We start from the raw sequence: 19,089 nt of genomic DNA, 5'->3' as shown, positions 1-19,089 counted from the left end.
GCGGAGCAGATGCTTTGTTGACAAAGATCAAACGCGGTGACTGGGAGCCAAATGCTCACAGGTGAGCCCCAAGTCTGCTGCTACGTTGACTCTACGGAGGTTGCAGGGAATTTGCTAAATTTAACACTATTTCTGGGCCCCCTTTGGTGGTACTGGGGTCTCATCTTACATTATAACACAACCGTATCCTTAATGAAAAGCAAACACAGCTGCAGGAATGAATACACACAAAAATCCGTGTTTACAGGTAGGCATTACTTTAATGACAAAACCCTAGAAAGAATCCAAAGCCATCCAAGCGGAATGCTAATGAGCCATGAAATACAACATACTGGAGTCATCTACAGCCCTGAACTAAGCTCAGGGCGCGCCTCTCCCTCCCCTGCACGCGCGCGCGGCGCGGCTGGCGGCTGCGCTCACCTGGGCATGCGCGCCGCCGGCCTCCCGGACCCGGGTAGCAACAAGGCCACGCGGAGCCGCGCAGCCAATCGGCGCGCGAGGGGCGTGGCTTCCCGGCGGGGCGGGGCGGCGGCGGCTTCCGGCAATAATCCCCGCGGGGTGTCAGGTGCGACCCGGCGCTGCAGGTGCGGACGGCGGCGTCCGTGCCAGGTAGGGACGGGGTCGGCCTCGCCGCGGCCGGGCTGCGCCCCTGCAACCCCACCCGCGACCCCGCCGCGGCCTCCGGGTGCCCACGCCCGCCCCCGCCGCGCTGCCCCTCCGCCCACGGGGCCTGCTCCGCCCGTGTCCGCGGGTGTCCGGCCCCCGCCCTGTCCCGGGGTCGCCCGGCCTCCACCATGTCCACGGTGTCCGACCCCCGCCCTGTCCGGGGGTCGCTCGGCCCCCGCCCTGCCCCGGGTATCGCCCCTGTGCCGGGGTCGCCGGCCCCGCCCTGTCCTGGGTATCGCTCCTGCCCTGGGTATCGCCCCTGTCCGGGGTCGCCCGGCCCCGCCCTGTCCCGGGTGTCGCCTCTGTCCAGGGTCGCTCGGCCCCCGCCTTGCACCGGGATCGCTCGGCCCCCGCCCTGTCCCGGGTGTCGCCCCTGTCCGGGCTCGCCCGGCCCCCGCCCGTGTTCCGGGGTGTCACTCGCCCCCGCCCTGGGGTCGCCCGTCTCTCGTCTCTCGCCGGGCCCTGGCGTCTCCGGGCACCCGCCCACGCCCCGCGCCCGCCGGGGCGCCGCTCTTCACCCTCCTCCCTCCTCGCTCCTGCAGTGGCACTTGTGGCCCTGCCGCTGTCCTTCCTCTAGGCTGCTCTCAGGGCCCACCGCGGCCTGTGCTCCCGCTTTCCTAGCCTCTTCCCGGCCTTTACCTTAGGCCTCGTCGGAGAAGGGTGGTTTTCTATGATTCTTCGCTCCCCAACCCCCCACCTTATTTATTTCTTTATTTCTTTATTTATTTTGCATATTCTCCATTCCCAAAAATTTGTCTTGTTTTGGTTTGGTTTGGGACCACACCCAGCAATGCTCAGAGGTTACTCCTGACTCTCCTGGATCAACTCTGAGATCACTCATGGCAGACATGGGGGAACGTATGGGATATCCCAGATCTAACCTGGATCGACTGTGCAAAGCAAGAGGTCGATCCTCAGTGCCCGCTGTCTCCAGCCCCCTCCCCTCATTTATTCATTTTATATATATACATATATTTATTATTATTATTTTAATTTGAGGGCATAGTAGACCCCCTGCCCTACTTGAGTTGCCTCCAGCTCAGTGCTGAAAGTCACTCCGGGCTGTGCTGGGGAACCATGTGGTGCCATGGATCAAACCTGGGCCTCCTGCATGGGAAGCCTGTGTGCCAGATGTTGAGATCCTTGATTTGCCATTTTTAGATGAAAACCTGGCAACTTATGAACCATATATTGTTGTTGTTGGGGCCACACCCGGTAGTGCTCAGTGCTTCCTCCCTCAGCCCAGGGGTCCCTCCTGGTGTTGCTCAGGAGGCCATATGGACTACCCAGCATTGGGCTCAGGTGGGAGTGCAAGGCAAACACCCTCCTCACTGTGAGCCATGATCATGTTTGACTCTAATATAAGGAAAACAATTTTTAAAAGTCCAGTACATTGTGAGCTGGAGCAGTAGTACAGCGGGTTAAGGTGTGCACCTTCCAGATTTGATCCACGACACTCCATTTGGTCCCTGAGCCCCGCCAGGAGTAAACCCTGAACACAGCTGGGTGTGGCAAAAAAATTATACACATACATACACACACATATATATATGTATATATATATATATATACAAGCCCAGCACTTTTCAAATAGAGGACCACTCATTGTACCTTATTCTATAAAATATGAGCTTCCATGAAAAACATTTTTCAGAATTTATAATGGAAAACATGAAATAAAAAGGGCAACAATATTTCTTTACCAACCTTTCTCTGATCCTGAACCGATTTTATGATTGTTTTCATTTTAACTTCCTTGCTTGTTTATAGTGTGTATAACTCTAGCTCTGGCTCTACACTTCGCACTTTGTTTTTAGTGAAGGCCTCATAAGTCCTTAAAACCTGTTACTCCATTTCCTTTTCACCTAGCTTGAACATAGGTAACACAATTCATGTAATTCTTAAAAATGTGTCGGTTTGGTTTCCTGTCATGTTTGCCAAGTGTTTATTTAGATGGGTGATGACTTTAGAGCATGCCTGGTGATATCTATTATTATGGTTAAACTGTGTTCAAAGTTGTGTCAGTTTTAACAGGGTGTTGAGGAGTAACAGCGATGGAGGAAGAACCCTGAAGAGATGTTTCATGAGAGTGAGAGAAACTACTTCAGTTTCTCTTCCTTTTTGGAGAGACATTAACATTACAATTAGGTCTAGAATTAGAACTATTCCTACTAAAACATTAGGACTACAAGCTGGAATAATAGTGTTTCCTATCTGGTAGGCTAGTGTCTAACTAGGAGATTAAGTGAGATAATACACCTGACTCATGCATGACACCACTGAACTCGACTAAATGTTTGCTGTTGCCATTAGTTAACAAAAGCATGTTTGTTGAAAGAAAGTTCACGATCTGATGTTTCATGCCTGGATTTTTCATCAAAGTAAACTTGTGACCCCCTTTCTCCTGCTCTTCCCACCCACCCTCACCCCGCCAGTGCCCTACATATAAATAAGAGATGAAGGGAAGCTGTCCAATAGGTCCAGTAGTGGTTCCTTGACATAAAATGCACATAGAATTGCAAGTGGATTCTCTGCTGAATACATACTAAATAACTTTCAGGAGTAATTTTCTACTTTTGGAGCAGGCTTGGCCATACCTAGGGGTGCTCAGGGTTTACTCCTCGCTCTGCTTGGGGTCACTAATGGCAGTGCATGGGGTGCCAGGGCCTCGAACCATGGCCGCAGCTGTTCAGGCACAGATGAGGCAAGTATGGAATAACTCTCCAGCAGCAATTGCTCCTTATATTTAAAAATTTGAAATTTTCAAAGTAACGTAATTGAAATTTATATAAAAAAAAACAAACAAATACTAGTAGTTCTGGGCCAGAGAGAACAGCAGGCAGAGCACTTGCCTTGCACAGGGCAACCCAGCTCCTATCCCTGGCACTCCATATGGTCCCCCATGCCCTGCCAGGTTGATCTCCGAGCACAGAGCCAGGAGTAAGCCCTGAGCATAGTTTTTTAGAGCTGCCCAACAAAACCTCTAGTAGTTCTTTCTCATTGTCAGTACAGATAAATTCCCATTAAAATTATGGGTTGTCATCACTTCAAAACTTTGCTAACATTTTTTGTGGTTTACCAAGTTGATACCTCCGGTTGGGAGAATTTTTTTTTTTTTAATTTCTGGGTCACACCTGGCAGAGCGAGCTCAAGATTACTCCTGGCTCTGTGCTCAGGATTCACTCCTGGGGGTGCTTAGGGAACCTTAGGGAGTGCTGATTGAACACAGGTCAGCACCATGCAAGGCAAGCACCCTCTCCACTCTGCTATGGCTCCTGAAAATTTGAGACACAAGTCTTTCAAATTGTTCTCCTCCTATCCCAGAGGATTTGGGGAAGGGGGTGTTTTGTGTTGTTTTTGCTATTGCCTATAATAACTCAATTTCTAGGATCTCCTCTTTAATTCATGAACACATGAATTTTACTTTGAAAATAAAACTCTATTATGGTCCAAAAAGTACAATATGACAAATAGAGTACACACATTCACAGAGAAACAAATATTTTCCTCTGTCAGAAATTAAAAACAAAGACTTGAAACAAACATCTAGGCCAGAGAGATAGTGTGGGAATTAAGATGTTTGCTGCATGTGGCTGACCATGGCGCAGCCCCTAGCACCATATATGGGCCTCCAGGCACTCGCAGGAGTGATCTCTGATCATCACCAACTATGCCCCCAAGCGCCACCCGTGCCCCACCCAAAAAAAGGTGATATTTGAAAAGATACTGTTTGGCTGATTGTTTAGAAGCATTTCACTACTTTCAGCCCTTGGGAATAAAAATACTTAGCAGTTGAGAAATTCAGCCAAACTCCAGTGCTTTCTCATGGTGTTGTTGTGAATGAATTAATGAATGAACTCTACAAATGAATCGTGTAGAGTTTGCGTAGTTGTGAAAGAATTCCCTGTGGGACACACCAAACTGAGTCTTGACTAAAGATGCTGCCCAAGTGCTCTAGGGATTGCCTGCGAATCCCGAATCAAGATGCCAAGTGGAGAGTGGGCATAGTACTGAAGCAGAGAAGCACAGTCTTTGTGTCACCAAATTCTTAACTAGTTAGCAGAGGAGACATGTACAGAGAAGGGTCTGTCCCCTAACGAGCTGTTCCTTCTGTCTCCATGCTCCTTTTCAGTCTATCCGACAGGCCCAGGAAGATCACCCACAAACAGCACTGTTGATGTTCCCACGTGTGGTGAAGAACCTCTCGGTACTCAGGTGGCATCTGGCAGGACTGAGTGGGGAGACGTACAGTGCAAGGGGTCAAACTCAGGGCCTCACTCATGCCCAACATGTGTGTTCCACTCCTTTGAGCGAGTGCCCCGTCCTTTCATTTCTTTTTTTAAGCACATAATTCTGACTCTACCGCTTCAGTATGATATTGAGAAATCCTTTTGCAGATGTCAGGGTTCTAAAATAATTTTTCTTGGGGATGGAGCTATGGTACAGCATGTGGGGCTCTTGTCTTTCACATGGCAAACTGTGTTTGAGCCTGAGGACCCCATGTGGTCCCTTGAGCCCCATCAGGAGAGACGCCTGAGCACAGAGTAAGCCCTGATTACTGACCACTGTGACCTCTCTCCCCCACAAAATGAGTTTTCTATATATTTTTTTATGAAAAAAAATTTGCCCTTGAGCATCATCTACTGCATTATGCACTATGAGCCTGCCCTTTTTATAGGCCCATTCTCTGGCTTACGTCTGAAGTTTTCTGAAGATTAATAATAAGTAGATGCATACTATGTGATGACAACCTTAGTTCTTTGAGTGGGCTGCACATGGAAGTGCTTTTGAACTTGAGAGCCTATAGTATTGTAAAACAAGTCCATGAAATAAAGCTCATTCAGTGCTGAGATGTGAACAGTGCTTTGTAAAAATTTCTAAAACATTAATTAATGTGTGAAAAGATGTATTTTGATTACACATTTAATAAGATTCTGATATCCTCTTGGTTTTTGATTTGGGGTTTACTTTGCTTTTTTTTTTTTTTAATTCTTAGATCCTCTTCGCATAACGGAAAGTCATTTCATCATACTTAGGATGAAACTGACCAAGAATGTGGTGGAGGACTTGTTTTATATATATCCTTCAGAATTGTTTTCTCTATCTAAAATTGATATAAATTTCAACTTAATAACCCATTTTCATTAATATAAATATATTTGGGAGATGGCATTTGAGTATTGTGGTCTCTTGTGTGCTCTAAGATATCAGTGAAATAATTCAATTCTTATGCAGTTATTAAAATACATTACCTACTTTCTATGATAATTTTTTATCACATCTAGTGATCCTGCAGGGCTATTCTCAGCTCTGTGCTTGGTAATTCACTCCTAGCAGTGCTCCAGGGGTTACAGAGTGCACCAGATTGAACTGTGGCTCCTGCATGCCAAGTGTATGTTCAGCCTGTCGAGCTCTCTCCCTTGCCCACCCAAACTAGTTTTGGTGAGTTATCAGCAGTCTGTGTGGCTAAACTCAGTGTATACATTTCAAGTCCTGCAATGTTGACTCTATATCTTCTCCCTGTCAATCAGTTCTCAAGACGAACTATTGACTTTCTCTTCCTTTTCCGTTTCCTTTCTTGGTTTGTCTTCGTCCACTTGTCTTTTAAATGTCATTGTTTCTTCATGTACTTTATTTTTTTAAATAAATAGATTGTGTTTGAAGGATTTTTAAGGTGTGGAGGGGGAGAAAGAGAGAGAGAGAGAGAGAGAGAGAGAGAGAGAGAGAGAGAGAGAGAGAGAGAGAGAGAGAGAGAGAGATGCACTCAAGAGAGAACACGAGAGAACACGGGCTTTTCCAGGGGCAGAGAGAGCCCCTACACACATCCTAGCATTAGACACAAAAGCATAAAAGTACACATCTCAAGAGGCGCCACATGTGCTAAGGCACCACATGTGCTCTACTGAGTGGGCGCAAACAGCACATGGGTTCTGGCAGCATATGTGCCACTTCATGTACTTTAATTGACCCTCTCCCCACTCTACTCTCCACCCTAGCACTCCTGAGGCTTTGATTGCTGAGTGCTGATTATTTTCCTGTCCTGCTCCCCAGCTCTCTCTTGAGTCAAGGATCTCTGCTGACATCCATTCAGGGTTTATTTTGCTCCTATTATGCATTAGGCGTTGCTCAGTTGGGATACAGAAATTGAGCAAGACATTCCATACTCTTGGAGGAACATAAACATCAAGTACACCATATTTTCAGATGGTATTTACAGCTTAAGTAAGTTAAAGGTAGAGGGGCTGATGGCCATGGTCTTGAGGAAGGAGGGGGAGATCAGGGAAACCTTTACGGGGGTCCTGACAGGCTTGGGGTTCTGGGATTTAACCCTGGTCAGCTGCATGCAAGGCAAGTGCACTATGTGCTGTATTATCACTGCAACTGTAAATCATAAGATTTATGAAGATAATAATGCAAGTCTCGCTATTTCAATAATAATTTGTAATCATGTTATCTCATAAATTGCCTGTCACCATACACATGGCAGACCTAACATGCATGTTCAGCACTCAACTATAGTTGCCCACATCACAGTCCAGCTCTTTTCGTTTGAAAATGTGTTTATTCTCCCCTCTAGCTACTCCCATGCCTCTCGTACTGTGAACCTTAACCATATTGAACCACTTCAGTGGCTGAACAAGAACGTTTCACATTATTTGCTTCTAATTTTGGGTAAAGGGAGTTTTCTCTGGAATACTAATCTTTGGTTGTTTTTGTTTTTTGTTTTTAATTCCCTGACTCCTCCTAGTTCTTGAGGGTAGCCCAGATCAACTCAGCATTTTACCTTCACTGCTTTTTTTTTTTTTGGAGGAAAGCCTTTTGTTTTTGCAGTTTTTCTTCCCTTCTTTTATTTTTAATTTATTTATTTTTAATTAGTGAATCACCGTGAGTTACAGATTTATACACTTTTGTGCTTATACTTCCCTCATACAAAGTTCGGGAACCCATCCCTTCACCAGTGCCCATTCTCCACCACCAGTAAACTCAGCATCCCTCCCACCCTCCCCAATTCCATCTCCCCCCCACCCCACACTGCCACTGTGGCAGGGCATTCCCTTCTGTTCTCTCTCTCTATTTTGCTGCTACGGCCCGCAATAAAGGTGTTAAGTGGCCACTGTGCTCAGTCTCTAGCCCTCATTCAGCCCGCAACTCCCTTCCCCCGCATGGCCTTCGACTACATTATGGTTGGTGATCCCTTCTCTGAGTTGCCCTTTCCCCAGAATGTGAGGCCAGCCTCCAAGCCATGGAGTCAACCTCCTGGTACTTATATCTACAATTCTTGGGTGTTAGTCTCCCACTCTGTTATTCTATATACCATAGATGAGTGCAATCTTTCTATGTCTGTCTCTCTTCCTGACTCATTTCACTCAGCATGAAACTTTTCATGCCGATCCACTTAAATACAAAATTCATGACCTCCTTTTTTCTAACAGCTGCATAGTATTCCATTGTATAGATGTACCAAAGTTTCCTCAATCAGTCATCCGTTCTGGGGCATTCGGGTTTTTTCCAGATTCTGGCTATTGTAAACAGTGCTGCGATGAACATACATGTGCAGATGTCGTTTAGATTATACTTTTTTGCCTCTCTGGGATATATTCCCAGCAGTGGTATTGCTGGGTCAAATGAGAGTTCAATATTTAATATTTTGAGAATCGTCCATATTGTTTTCCAGAAGGGCTGAACCAGTCGGCATTCCCACCAGCAGTGTAGAAGGGTCCCTTTCTCCCCACATCCTCTCCAACAGCGGTTGCTTTTGTTCTTTTGGATGTGTGCTAGTCTCTGTGGTGTGAGGTGGTATCTCATGGTTGTTTTGATCTGCATCTCTCTGATGATTAGTGATGTAGAGCACTTTTTCATGTGCCTTTTGGCCATTCGTATTTCTTCCTTGGTAAAGTTTCTGTTCATTTCTTCACCCATTTTTTGATGGGGTTGGATGTTTTCTTCTTGTAGAGTTCAACCAGTGCTTTATATATCATTGATATCAACCCCTTATCTGATGGGTATTGTGTAAATATCCCTTCCCATTCTGTGGATAGTCTTTGTATTCTGGTCACTGTATCTTACGCAGTGCAGAAGCTTTCTAGTTTAATGTAGTCCCTTTTGTTGATCTCTGTTATTACTAGATTGCTTAGTTCTGTGTCACCTTTGAAGATACCTTTATCTTCAATATCTTGGAGGGTTTTGCCGACCTTGTCTTCAATGTACCTTATGGTTTGTGGTCTAATGTTGAAGTCTTTAATCCATTTTTATCTGACTTTTGTGCATGGTGTCAGGTCAAGGTCTAAACCCATTTTTTTGCATGTGGTTGTCCAGTTGTGCCAGCACCATTTGTTAAAGAGGCTTTCCTTGCTCCACTTCACATCTCTTGCTCCCTTATCAAAGATTAGATGATCATACACTTGGGGTTGTGTGTAGGGATATTCCACCCTGTTCCATTGGTCTACAGCTCTGCCTTTGTTCCAGTACCATGCTGTTTTAATTGTTACTGCTTTGTAGTAAAGTTTGAGGTTGGGGAGGGTGATGCCTCCCATTGTCTTTTTCCCAAGAATTCTTTTAGCTATCCTTGGACGTTTGTTGTTCTATATGAATTTTAGGATTGCTTGATCCATTTCTTTGAAGAATGTCATGGGTATCCTTATAGGGATCGCGTTGAATCTGTATAATGCTTTAGGGAGTATTGCCATTTTGACAACATTGATTCTCCCTATCCACGAGCAGGGTATATGTTTCCATTTCCTCATGTCCTCTTTGATTTCATGGAGTAGCGTTTTGTAGTTTTCTTTGTAGAGGTCTTTTACTTCCTTGGTTAAGCTGATTCCGAGGTATTTGATTTTCTGGGGCACAATTGTGAATGGGATTGCTTTTTTCATGTCCCTTTCCTCTGCCTCATTGTTTGCATATATGAAGGCCATGGATTTTTGGGTATTGATTTTGTAGCCTGCAACTTTACTGTATAAGTCTATTGTTTCTAAGAGTTTCTTAGTAGAGGCTTTAGGCTTCTCTAGATATAGTATCATATCGTCTGCAAATAGTGAGAGTTTGATTTCTTCCTTTCCTATCTGGATGCCCTTAATCTCTTTTTCTTGTCTAATAGCTATCACAAGTACTTCCAGTACTATATTGAAGAGGAGTGGTGAGAGTGGGCATCCTTGTCTTGTGCCTGATCTCAGAGGAAAGGCCCTTAGTTTTTCCCCACTGAGGATAATGCTTGCCGTAGGCTTGTGATAGATGGCTTCGACTATCTTGAGGAAAGTTCCTCCAAACCCCATTTTGGCGAGGGTTTTCATCATGAAAGGATGTTCGATCTTGTCAAATGCTTTCTCTGCATCTATTGATATGATCATATGGTTTTTATCTTTACTTTTGTTGATATGCTGGATTATGTTGATTGATTTCTGAATGTTAAACCGTCCTTGCATCCCCGGGATGAATCCCACTTGGTCGTGATGTATGATCTTTTTGATGAGTTGTTGGATCCTATTTGCTAGTATTTTGTTGAGGATCTTCGCATCGGTGTTCATCAGGGATATTGGTCTGTAATTTTCTTTCTTAGTGGTGTCTTTGTTTGCTTTTGGTATTAGGGAGATATGTGCTTCATAGAAACTGTTTGGGAGAGTTCCTGTTTTTTCAATTTCCTGGAAAAGTTTGAGGAAAACAGGCAACAGGTCTTCTTTAAATATTTGGAAGAATTCGCCAGTGAAACCATCTGGGCCTGGGCTTTTGTTTTTGGGGAGGTTTTTGATTACAGTTTCAATTTCCTTAACATTGATGGGTCTATTCAGGTATTCCAAGTCTTCTTTCTTCAGTCTTGGGAGATTGTAGGAATCAAGGAATCCATCCATTTCTTTTAGGTTCTCCTTTTTTGTGGCGTATAGACCTTCAAAGTAGTCTCTAATGATCTTTTGAATCTCACTGGTTTCTGTTATGATGTCCCCCTTTTCATTTCTGATTCGATTTATTAGAGTTTTCTCTCTTTCTTTCTTTGTGAGTCTTGCTAGCGGTTTATCAATCTTATTTATTTTCTCAAAGAACCAGCTCTTTGTTTCATTGATCTTTTGGATTGTTTTTTTGGTTTCGACGTCATTAATTTCTGCTCTAATTTTTATTATTTCTTTCCTTCGGTCTGGTTTGGGTTCCTTTTTCTGGTCCTTTTCTAAGGTCTTGAGTCGTGAAGTCAAGCTATCTATGTGGGCCCTTTCTTCCTTCCTGAGGAATGCTTGGAGAGCTATAAATTTTCCCCTTAACACGGCTTTAGCTGCGTCCCATAGGTTTTGGTGTCTTCATTCTCATTTGTTTCTAAGTATTTTTTGATTTCTTCCTTGATTTCCTTCCTGACCCACTCATTGTTCAACATTGAATTGTTTAATTTCCAGGTGTTTGATTTGATTTTCCATATTTGTGAGTGGTTAGCGTCTATCTTCAGCGCATCGTGGTCTGAAAAGATGGTTGATACAATTTCTATTTTTCCGATTCTATTGAGGTATATTCTGGGGCCCAGTACATGGTCTATTTTAGAAAAAGTTCCATGTGCACTGGAAAAGAATGTGTATTCTTTCTTTTTGGGGTGTAAAGCCCTGTATAGGTCTATTAGGCCCTCTCTTCCATCTCTTCTTTCAGAGTCAGTGTTTCCTTGTTGAGTTTTGTTCTTGTCGATCTATCTACATTACCTTCACTGCTTTTGCATTAAGGTGCAGTGAACTTTTAAGTCATCTAAGGAGATGTTTTGTCAATGATTTTACTCTTTACAAAATGAACAAAAGATCTATATGAAAATAACCTTTGTTTTGGTTTTGGGGCCATCCCTAGAGATGGTACTCAGGACTTTCTCCAGGCTCTGTGCTCAGGGATCACTCCCGGCAGGCCTGGGGAGCCACATGTGGTACCAGGGATCAAACCCAGGTTGCCCTGTGTGAGGCAAGTGCCCTGCACACTGTACTGTCTATTCAGCTGTGGAAAGAACTTTCGTTAATCACCCATATGTTTTTAACAAAAATTAACTTTTTCTAGGTGAACAATGCCATTTTTGGGCCAGGACTGGAGATCTCCTGGGTGGAGCTGGATTAAAACAGAAGATGGCTGGAAGCGGTGTGAGTCCTGGGACCGGGGACTTGGGAGTGAGAACAGCCAGCGCGGCATCAGCCACAGCATGTGAGTGCCCCTCAGTGCCTCTCAGCACTGTGCTTTCTCCATCTTGTCTGTAGCTGTCTCTGTTCTTCAGGTCAGTGGGTTCTCTGACTGAGGAAAAAAAAAACACACGGGACTGTGTGAAAACGGTTAAACCGTTACTGAAAGACTGAGCCCAGTAGACAGTGAGAGCCCACACGAGACTGAAAGCCCTTCATCCTCGCCGTAACCTGAGCATAGGGGATTGTTACTTTCTCCACATTATACCTATGAGCCTGATGAAATCAAGTCAACTTTTGGTGGCGATTGTCAGAGTCCCTCCCATATTCACAGTGACTTACACAAAAAACCTGAGTAGGAGTAGTGAGTCCGGGGGTAGAATGACATTCTCTCCTGGGGTTGCAATCCTGGGAATGCAGGCAAAGGAAGGCAGGCCTCTTTGCACATCGCAGAGGGTGAACTGTGTTTGCACCCTGGTCCGTTCTCTGGGTAGCAGAGGTGGCACATGGGTCTCCTCAGAGGACTCCAGCTTCTTGGGAACTGGGGCTTGGCCCCACCCATGAGAGGAAGCGTGGACACCAGCAGTGTCTGCCCGTGCCTCAGAGCTGACACTGCCGTGGGATGCCTGAGCCTTGGCAGGGCAGGACCTCTGCACCGGCACAGCTTTTTCTTCTGTGTGTCAGGGTCTAGCTATTCACATACCATGTATTTTTATTTCCCATTGGCACGCTTATGAACTGTTTTTAACTGATGGGTCACTGGTTTCTGACAGATGTTTTGTAACTTTAGATAGGAGACTGGTTTGGCAGTATTAGAAGCAGAAATTAATCTTATGTGTCATGTTAGTAAAGGTAACACAATTTTTGTTAAAATAATATTGTGGCATTTCTCTGTAGTTTTTTAATTTAATAATTGTGTATTTGTGATTTATGTAAGGTTAGTGACTATGCTATATAAAGTTAATGTTTATGTTAAGGCTACTTAAAGGTTTGTTTAACTGCAAGTTTTATAGCAAGTTATTTACGTGTGTATACGTCTAGAAATGTTCGAAACCTACATTTACTCCCAGGGTCCACTATTGAATATAAAGATGATCAAAGTCTGTGCTTAAGGGTAAATAGCTTGCAAATGTCAGCTTTAAAAGGTGGGATGCGTGAAATACACTGCTACTTCATTAAGAGACTTTCATGGATTTGAGTTTGTTGTTTTGGGTTTTTTTTGTTTGTTTGTTTGTTTTGCTCATTTTCTTAGTCTGCATCTGGAAAGTTTAGTAATTAATGTTTCCTGTATACAGCAAACAGAGCACTCAGACTCTTTTCTGCACCTCTCACCTCTCTCACCGAGCTGTCCCCTTCAGAACCTATTGTGAAGTCCTTCCAATCCTTCCAGGAAACAAGCATCACCAGAGAAGTTTCCCTACTCTGGGCGGTGGGAGGCCGAGGGGGATTAGTGTCCTCTTACACAAAGAAGGTGGTGGTGGAGGGGGGGTCTCTGTCCTGTTCCACTCAGATGAGCCCTCCCTGAAGCTACCATGCCCCCTTACCGTTAGGTGGAGTAAAAGTGCGTGAACCAACAAGCCCTCCTCTGTGCATTGTCTTCAACTTTCTCACCTTTCTCTATCTTTCTTTTCTTTTTGTCTGCTCCCACCCAAATGCATATCCAAATTTATGGGGGGAGCTCAGAGTGGTGCAGAACTACTGCAAACACCAGATACTTCTTTCCCTGAAAGATAAAGCAATTTACCTTTGAATCTGAACTTTGATAAAGAGGGTGACGTGTGTACAATTTCTTTATGGGGTCAGAGTGATATTACAGAGGGTAAGGTGCTTGCCTTGCATGTCGTCGACCTGGTTTCAATGCCTGGCATCCATTATGGTCCCCTGAGCCCTGCCAAGAGTGATCCCTGAGCATAGAGTCAGAAGTAAGCCTTGAGCATTGCCATTTGTGGCCTAATATATATATATATATATATATATATATATAAACATATATATGTTCTTCGTCAAGACCCTGAATGCACGGTTTGAGGCTCTTTGTGTTCCTGGAACGAGCAGATGCCATTGGGCTACACTAGCATGCAACAGGGACAAATGGAGACATTACTGGCGCCCACTCGAGCAAATCAGTGAGCAATGGGATGACAAGTGATACAAGTGAATCACTATATGAAATGGCTTTGTCTAACTATACTTGCAATTGTTTGACTTAGGTGGTGTTTCTGGGATTGTAAGACATTTTGTAATAATTTAAATGATTATGATGTTAACTCTATATTTATAAGTGAAAATGAAAATAGAAGACTGTCAAATACTTCCCTGCTTCTGACTCACCTAAGAATTGAGAATTCAGAGGAAATAGTTGACAAGTTATGCAGTCAACAGTTGAGTGAGGGTCAAGCAGTATTTTCTTTGAATCTTGACTCAGCTGCTCTTTCCAGCAACATTCTTGATACTGTGGTGGCTGATGATAACGGAACAAGGTATCAACCCCTGTTTTCAATGCTTATTCTTCATTTTAAAAAATGTCTACGTTGTAGAGTCATTTTCTATAGTGCCAGTTTGTGCAGAAGCTCATCCTGAACCTCACCTAGGGGGGGTTCCTCTGATGCTGGGGTGCACAGTGGGAGTGGCTGGATGGGCCAGTGTGAAGAGCATGGGGGTGAGTGAAGAGGAGCGTGGTCAGGAGAAGCAGCTGGGGAAGGACAGTGGCTCCCAGGTCAGCCGTAGGGCAGTGACTGAGGGGATGGGTGGTAGGGGAGCCCCAGGACCCTCGGGACTCTTACCATGGTTGTTGCGCTCAGCTTATGTTGGGTGACAGAGAGTGTGACTTTAAAAAGAAAATTGTTTTTCCAATTTAAACACCCTGGTTTTCAAAGTTGTTCACAATGTATTTGTTGTTATAGGTATTCAGTATTCCAATACCAGTGTGACCTTCCATCCACATTGTCCCCATTTTCCCAATCACCCCCCACCACAAGCATGTCCCCTTAGCAAGCCCCAAATAATTTATTTTATATTGCTTTTGTACAACGAAATGGCTAAAGGACTTATAAAAAAATCACTTCAGGAAGAGAAAATTTATGAAAATCATTGTCTCACCATGGAGACATGTTTACTCAGCCCCTGTTTACTCGGCTGTGTCTGCTGGTGGAGCCTTCTGTGTTGATGTTTCTGTTTGTTGGGCTTAGTTTGCGTCTGTGTTATTCCCATCTGATGTGGGATGTCAGTATTACAGAGTTTGCGGTTGTCATGAGGCTACTCCAGTATATTTAACTGGGAAGTTCAGTTCAGTATTTAAGTCTGCAGAACTCACTTGTGAGGTGACGGAGCACAAAGATTAAGGACTGTGTGAGCTCTGGCACTGGACTGAAATGCGTCCAGGTGGGCAGTATGTGAGCTGGTCTCACCAAGAAGGTGACATCTACTGACCCTGGTAGATGTCAGAGGGTGTCTACAGACAGGCATGGGTGCCTGGTGGGCATGCTGGAGCAGGTGCCCCTCCCCCCGCAGTCCAGCCTGTGAGGATGCAGAGTTGGCTGTCAGCTGCCTGTGTCCTCCTCCCGTTTGCACAGAGACAGACACGCTGCTTCGTGAGGGAAGAGTGCAGCAGCTACTCCCACCTGAGGCTTTACCACCCTCCCCTCTACCCAGCACTGAGCTGTCTGGCGTCAGTGCACCCAGCACCCGAGTGAGCTCCTCCCAGAGGCCACATGTTGCCCAGACCCATTTCCAGGTCCCTGTGTGCTCTCTCTGGAACGGCCTCCCGAGTCCCTTGTGAGAGAGGCGCCTTGTCCGGCCCTAGTGTGGAGCATCTTTCATGAAGCACCATGTCCCCCAGTGCAGGTATGTGGGAGCGGGTGTCAGGATGTCATGGTGAATGAGAGTCTGGGTGTGGCACGTGGGGACTGGGCATGCAGCTGCCCATCTAGACCCTCTCGTTGCTCACCACCTGAGAACGCAGAGTCGCCTGATGGTCCCTGTTGCTCGGCACTGGGTACATTCCCAGCATCACGGTGTGAGGCCTGAGAGTCCCTGTGTCCTCCCAGCACTTGTATCTAGTCTCTTTTGTGCCCAGTGGCTGGGTGGGGGCATCACCTTGCTTTAATTGGCTTTTCTCTTTCGTTTAGCTTGCATTTTTAACCTAATAGAATGAGAACAGCCGGCCACAGCAACGACAAAGACTTGTCTTTTTCCTTGCTTAAAATACTTTGGGAAAGCAAACAAGTTTTTTTTTCTGAAAGTAGGTTTTTCCCTTGTTGAAGGAAACCAGGTGTGAGGTCTGTGTGCAGGGTCCCCGAGCCTGGCCGGGAGATTGGGCAGCCTCACAGGAGCTGCACATATACCCCAGAAGCACATTTGCAAGACCTTTTGTCCAGCCCCACCCCTGCGCCACTGCCCCCTCTCTCCACCAGCTACCATGCCCCCTCGCCACCACACCCGGCTCCAGGAAACTTTCCACTTCTCCTTTGACATGTCTATGGTTGTTGGTGAGGAAAGCTGAAAGCCATTAGATTTGAAAGCGTTTGAATGCAAGACACACCCGGGTTCAGCCAGTTTCCAGGGACGGCTGTTACTTAATGCCCGCCCCTGCGTCCTGTGTTGTTTGTTTTTCAAAATGTACTTTCCTCTGTCTTGATGATTTATAACTATTGCCAGTGCTGTTTAACTCTGTTCTGACAGTGACAAATAGATTCATTTGGCGAATTCCGCTGTTTTTATGAAAGGTGAATGCTGTTTAGTGGAAAGGATCTCCTGTACAATTTTCTTGTCAGAACAGATGATGGGAAAATAAGCCACACACTTCTGGGCTCTGAGCATATCACGTGCTTTTAGCAAGGTCCCTCCCTGTAGTTCCCTGTTCCCCGCCAGGAGCCCAGTGTGCTGAGAGAGAACGCTATGTGTATGTTTGATTTTGAAGGGGTGGATTGCTATTTATGAGGAAGAAGTTTCTTTCAGGAAAGTATATTCAAATTGTTATTGTCTTACAGTTTATTTACTGATTTAGGGGAATATACAAAAGGATACGAAGGAAAAAAATAATAGGGAAAGCTTTCAATTAAGTGTACCTAAATGGGAAGAATGAATGTTTTATTTCATGAATTTCTGTTAAGTGCCTTAATAGCATTATTTGGTTGATAAGTAAAGATTGCAACAGTAATGATATAATTATTGTTACAGTTAAGTCTTTGGTAAACAGAAATGTGTATTTAGTTAACATCAGACCACAGACCTGCATATAGCATATCATCTTGTAGTTATCATATTGTAACTTTAATTCCTTTTCAAAGTATTTGTAGTTTTCTTGATAATAGGTTTTAGTAAAGCATGTTGATGGCAGAAGCTGCTCTGGTTGAGCAGACCGAAATTCTTGGGAGATTAAAATACTTTCCTACCGGTTCCACTTGTCTATCTAAAATAATTAACTTTGTCATTGTAAATTCAGATATTAATGCTTTGAAAATTAACTGGATGCTTTCAGAATTTAATACAGTTTTTATTTTGCTCCCCTGAATTGCAAACTAAATATTTTCAATTGTTGGCGAAATAGAAGCCAAGTATGGACCTTCCTGTAAACCATTTTAATAAAAATGTGTTTTATTTCAGTATCTTCAACAGTGAAGATGAAGAAATAGTCAATAATGAAGACCATGAGTACACATCCAAAAAGAGAAAGAAGGATCATTTTAGAAATGAAACAAATACTCAATGTAAGGTCATTTTTGTTGTTAATTTTGTGGCATTCTTGTTGACTTTTCTCAGTTGCTTTGGCAGTGCTTTTCTGAGATAAGGGGGGAATGGATTGGAATACTCTGTGTTCAGCGTCTGCTCTAACTCAGTGGCCAAACTTCTTGTAGCACAACCATCTTTTTAAGATCTGCAGAAACCAAACAGAAGGCATGGAGCTCTCAGAACATTCCATGCATCTGAGTGACAGAGCCATTGGTTCAGATCATCAGCTCATTCCTGGCCAGCGATCCCACACTGTAAGAAGTCCTGCTTCTGACTTGGGTGTGTAGGCGTGGCCAGAGCTGGATCAGGAACCTGCAGGGAGACCACTCTCCGCAGGGTGGCACAGCCACTTGCTATTAAGAATCGAAGAACGTTTTCCATCTAATGATAAAGCAGGGGCCTGTGGAGACAGAAGTGATCCTGGATCTTAAGCTTGGGGATTTGAATTGTGTGAAAAATATTATGTAAAGGGCTGGATAGTATAGGGCTGAGGAACATGGCTTGCATGCCACCGATCCTGGGTCAATCCCCACCATCACATATGGTCCACCAGGAGGGATTCCTGGATTCCACTAGCAGGAATAAGCTCTTAGCACCATCAGGTGTGGGCCAAGCCAGCCTACCACACTGTCTCCAAAAAAAGTTATTAAAATGAAGTCGCATAAATTCAGTAAAGGAGTAGGATTGGGAGGGGGGTGCTGGAGGGCCACACCCAGCAGTGCTTAGGGCTCATATGTGACTCTGCACTCAGGGAAGACTCTTAATGTACTCAGGACCATATGGAGTGCTGGAATCAAAGCCATGTAGGCTGTGTGACTTAGCCACTGTTCTGTCTCTCTGTCACCAAAGAATAGGACTTTTTACTAGGGTGCATAAGAATGTATTAATAATTGCTGTGTACTGCAGATTTTATTCTAAGTTACTTGGACTTGGCATTATCTTTAGTCATTTTTTCATGTGAAAACATTTCAGGACCTCTCATGTTAGAAAATAAAGCATTTCTATTTACTGTTGACAAGTAAAACATCTCCTTTGTATGAGAAGTCAGATCATTGTATTAGCAATACAGCTATTGAAGCACCTTTAAGTGCTTCCTTCAGAAAGGATTCTCCAGATTTTAAAAAGGAAGTTCATTTTTATTCTAGGTTTTTATCGTGAAAAATGGATCTATGTTCATAAAGAAAGCACGAGAGAAGTAAGTATTTTCTTATACATGAACGTCTCTTTTATATTATTTCTGTTGAATGTGGAGTATCACACTAAATCATTTTGCAGTAAATCATTTTACAAATCATTTTTGTAACTCACATTTCAACAGATGAATCATGTGATGGGGTCTTCGAGTCTTGCATATGTGTGGTGGTCGTTGCCCCTGGAATGAATCAGAACAAGCATGGACCCTAGGTTGGGCATGACGTTATTTCCCCAGCTCTCATACTCTGGGTCATGCCGAAGCCTTGTGTGGAGCACATGTGTGCACCTCACTTTATCATGCAGAGTGGCTGACAGGGGACCGTGTTGAGGTTTGGGTCAAGGGCATGGACTGAACCTTTGCTCCAGTCCTTTG

The 19,089-nt window shown here is 44.5% G+C and overlaps 1 protein-coding gene across 2 annotated transcripts in view; it reads left to right on the top strand.

The window, feature by feature from the left end:
• The first annotated feature begins 516 nt into the window (after positions 1–516).
• Positions 517–19,089, top strand: part of FBXO25 (F-box protein 25) — a 36,148-nt gene continuing 17,575 nt past the window's right edge. For both annotated transcript variants that reach the window (XM_004620504.2, XM_004620505.2), the window contains exons 1-4: positions 517–609; positions 11,677–11,817; positions 17,397–17,500; positions 18,668–18,717. In XM_004620504.2, the coding sequence (XP_004620561.1) occupies positions 11,684–11,817; positions 17,397–17,500; positions 18,668–18,717 (288 nt within the window). In that variant the 5' untranslated portion in view covers positions 517–609; positions 11,677–11,683. The remainder of the gene's footprint in view (positions 610–11,676; positions 11,818–17,396; positions 17,501–18,667; positions 18,718–19,089) is intronic.

This window comes from Sorex araneus, chromosome 1, assembly GCF_027595985.1.
Source record: "Sorex araneus isolate mSorAra2 chromosome 1, mSorAra2.pri, whole genome shotgun sequence".
NCBI classification, from domain to species: Eukaryota; Metazoa; Chordata; class Mammalia; order Eulipotyphla; family Soricidae; genus Sorex; species Sorex araneus.
Note: the sequence above shows the minus strand (reverse complement) of the source record. Positions and strands in the feature narration are given on the sequence as shown.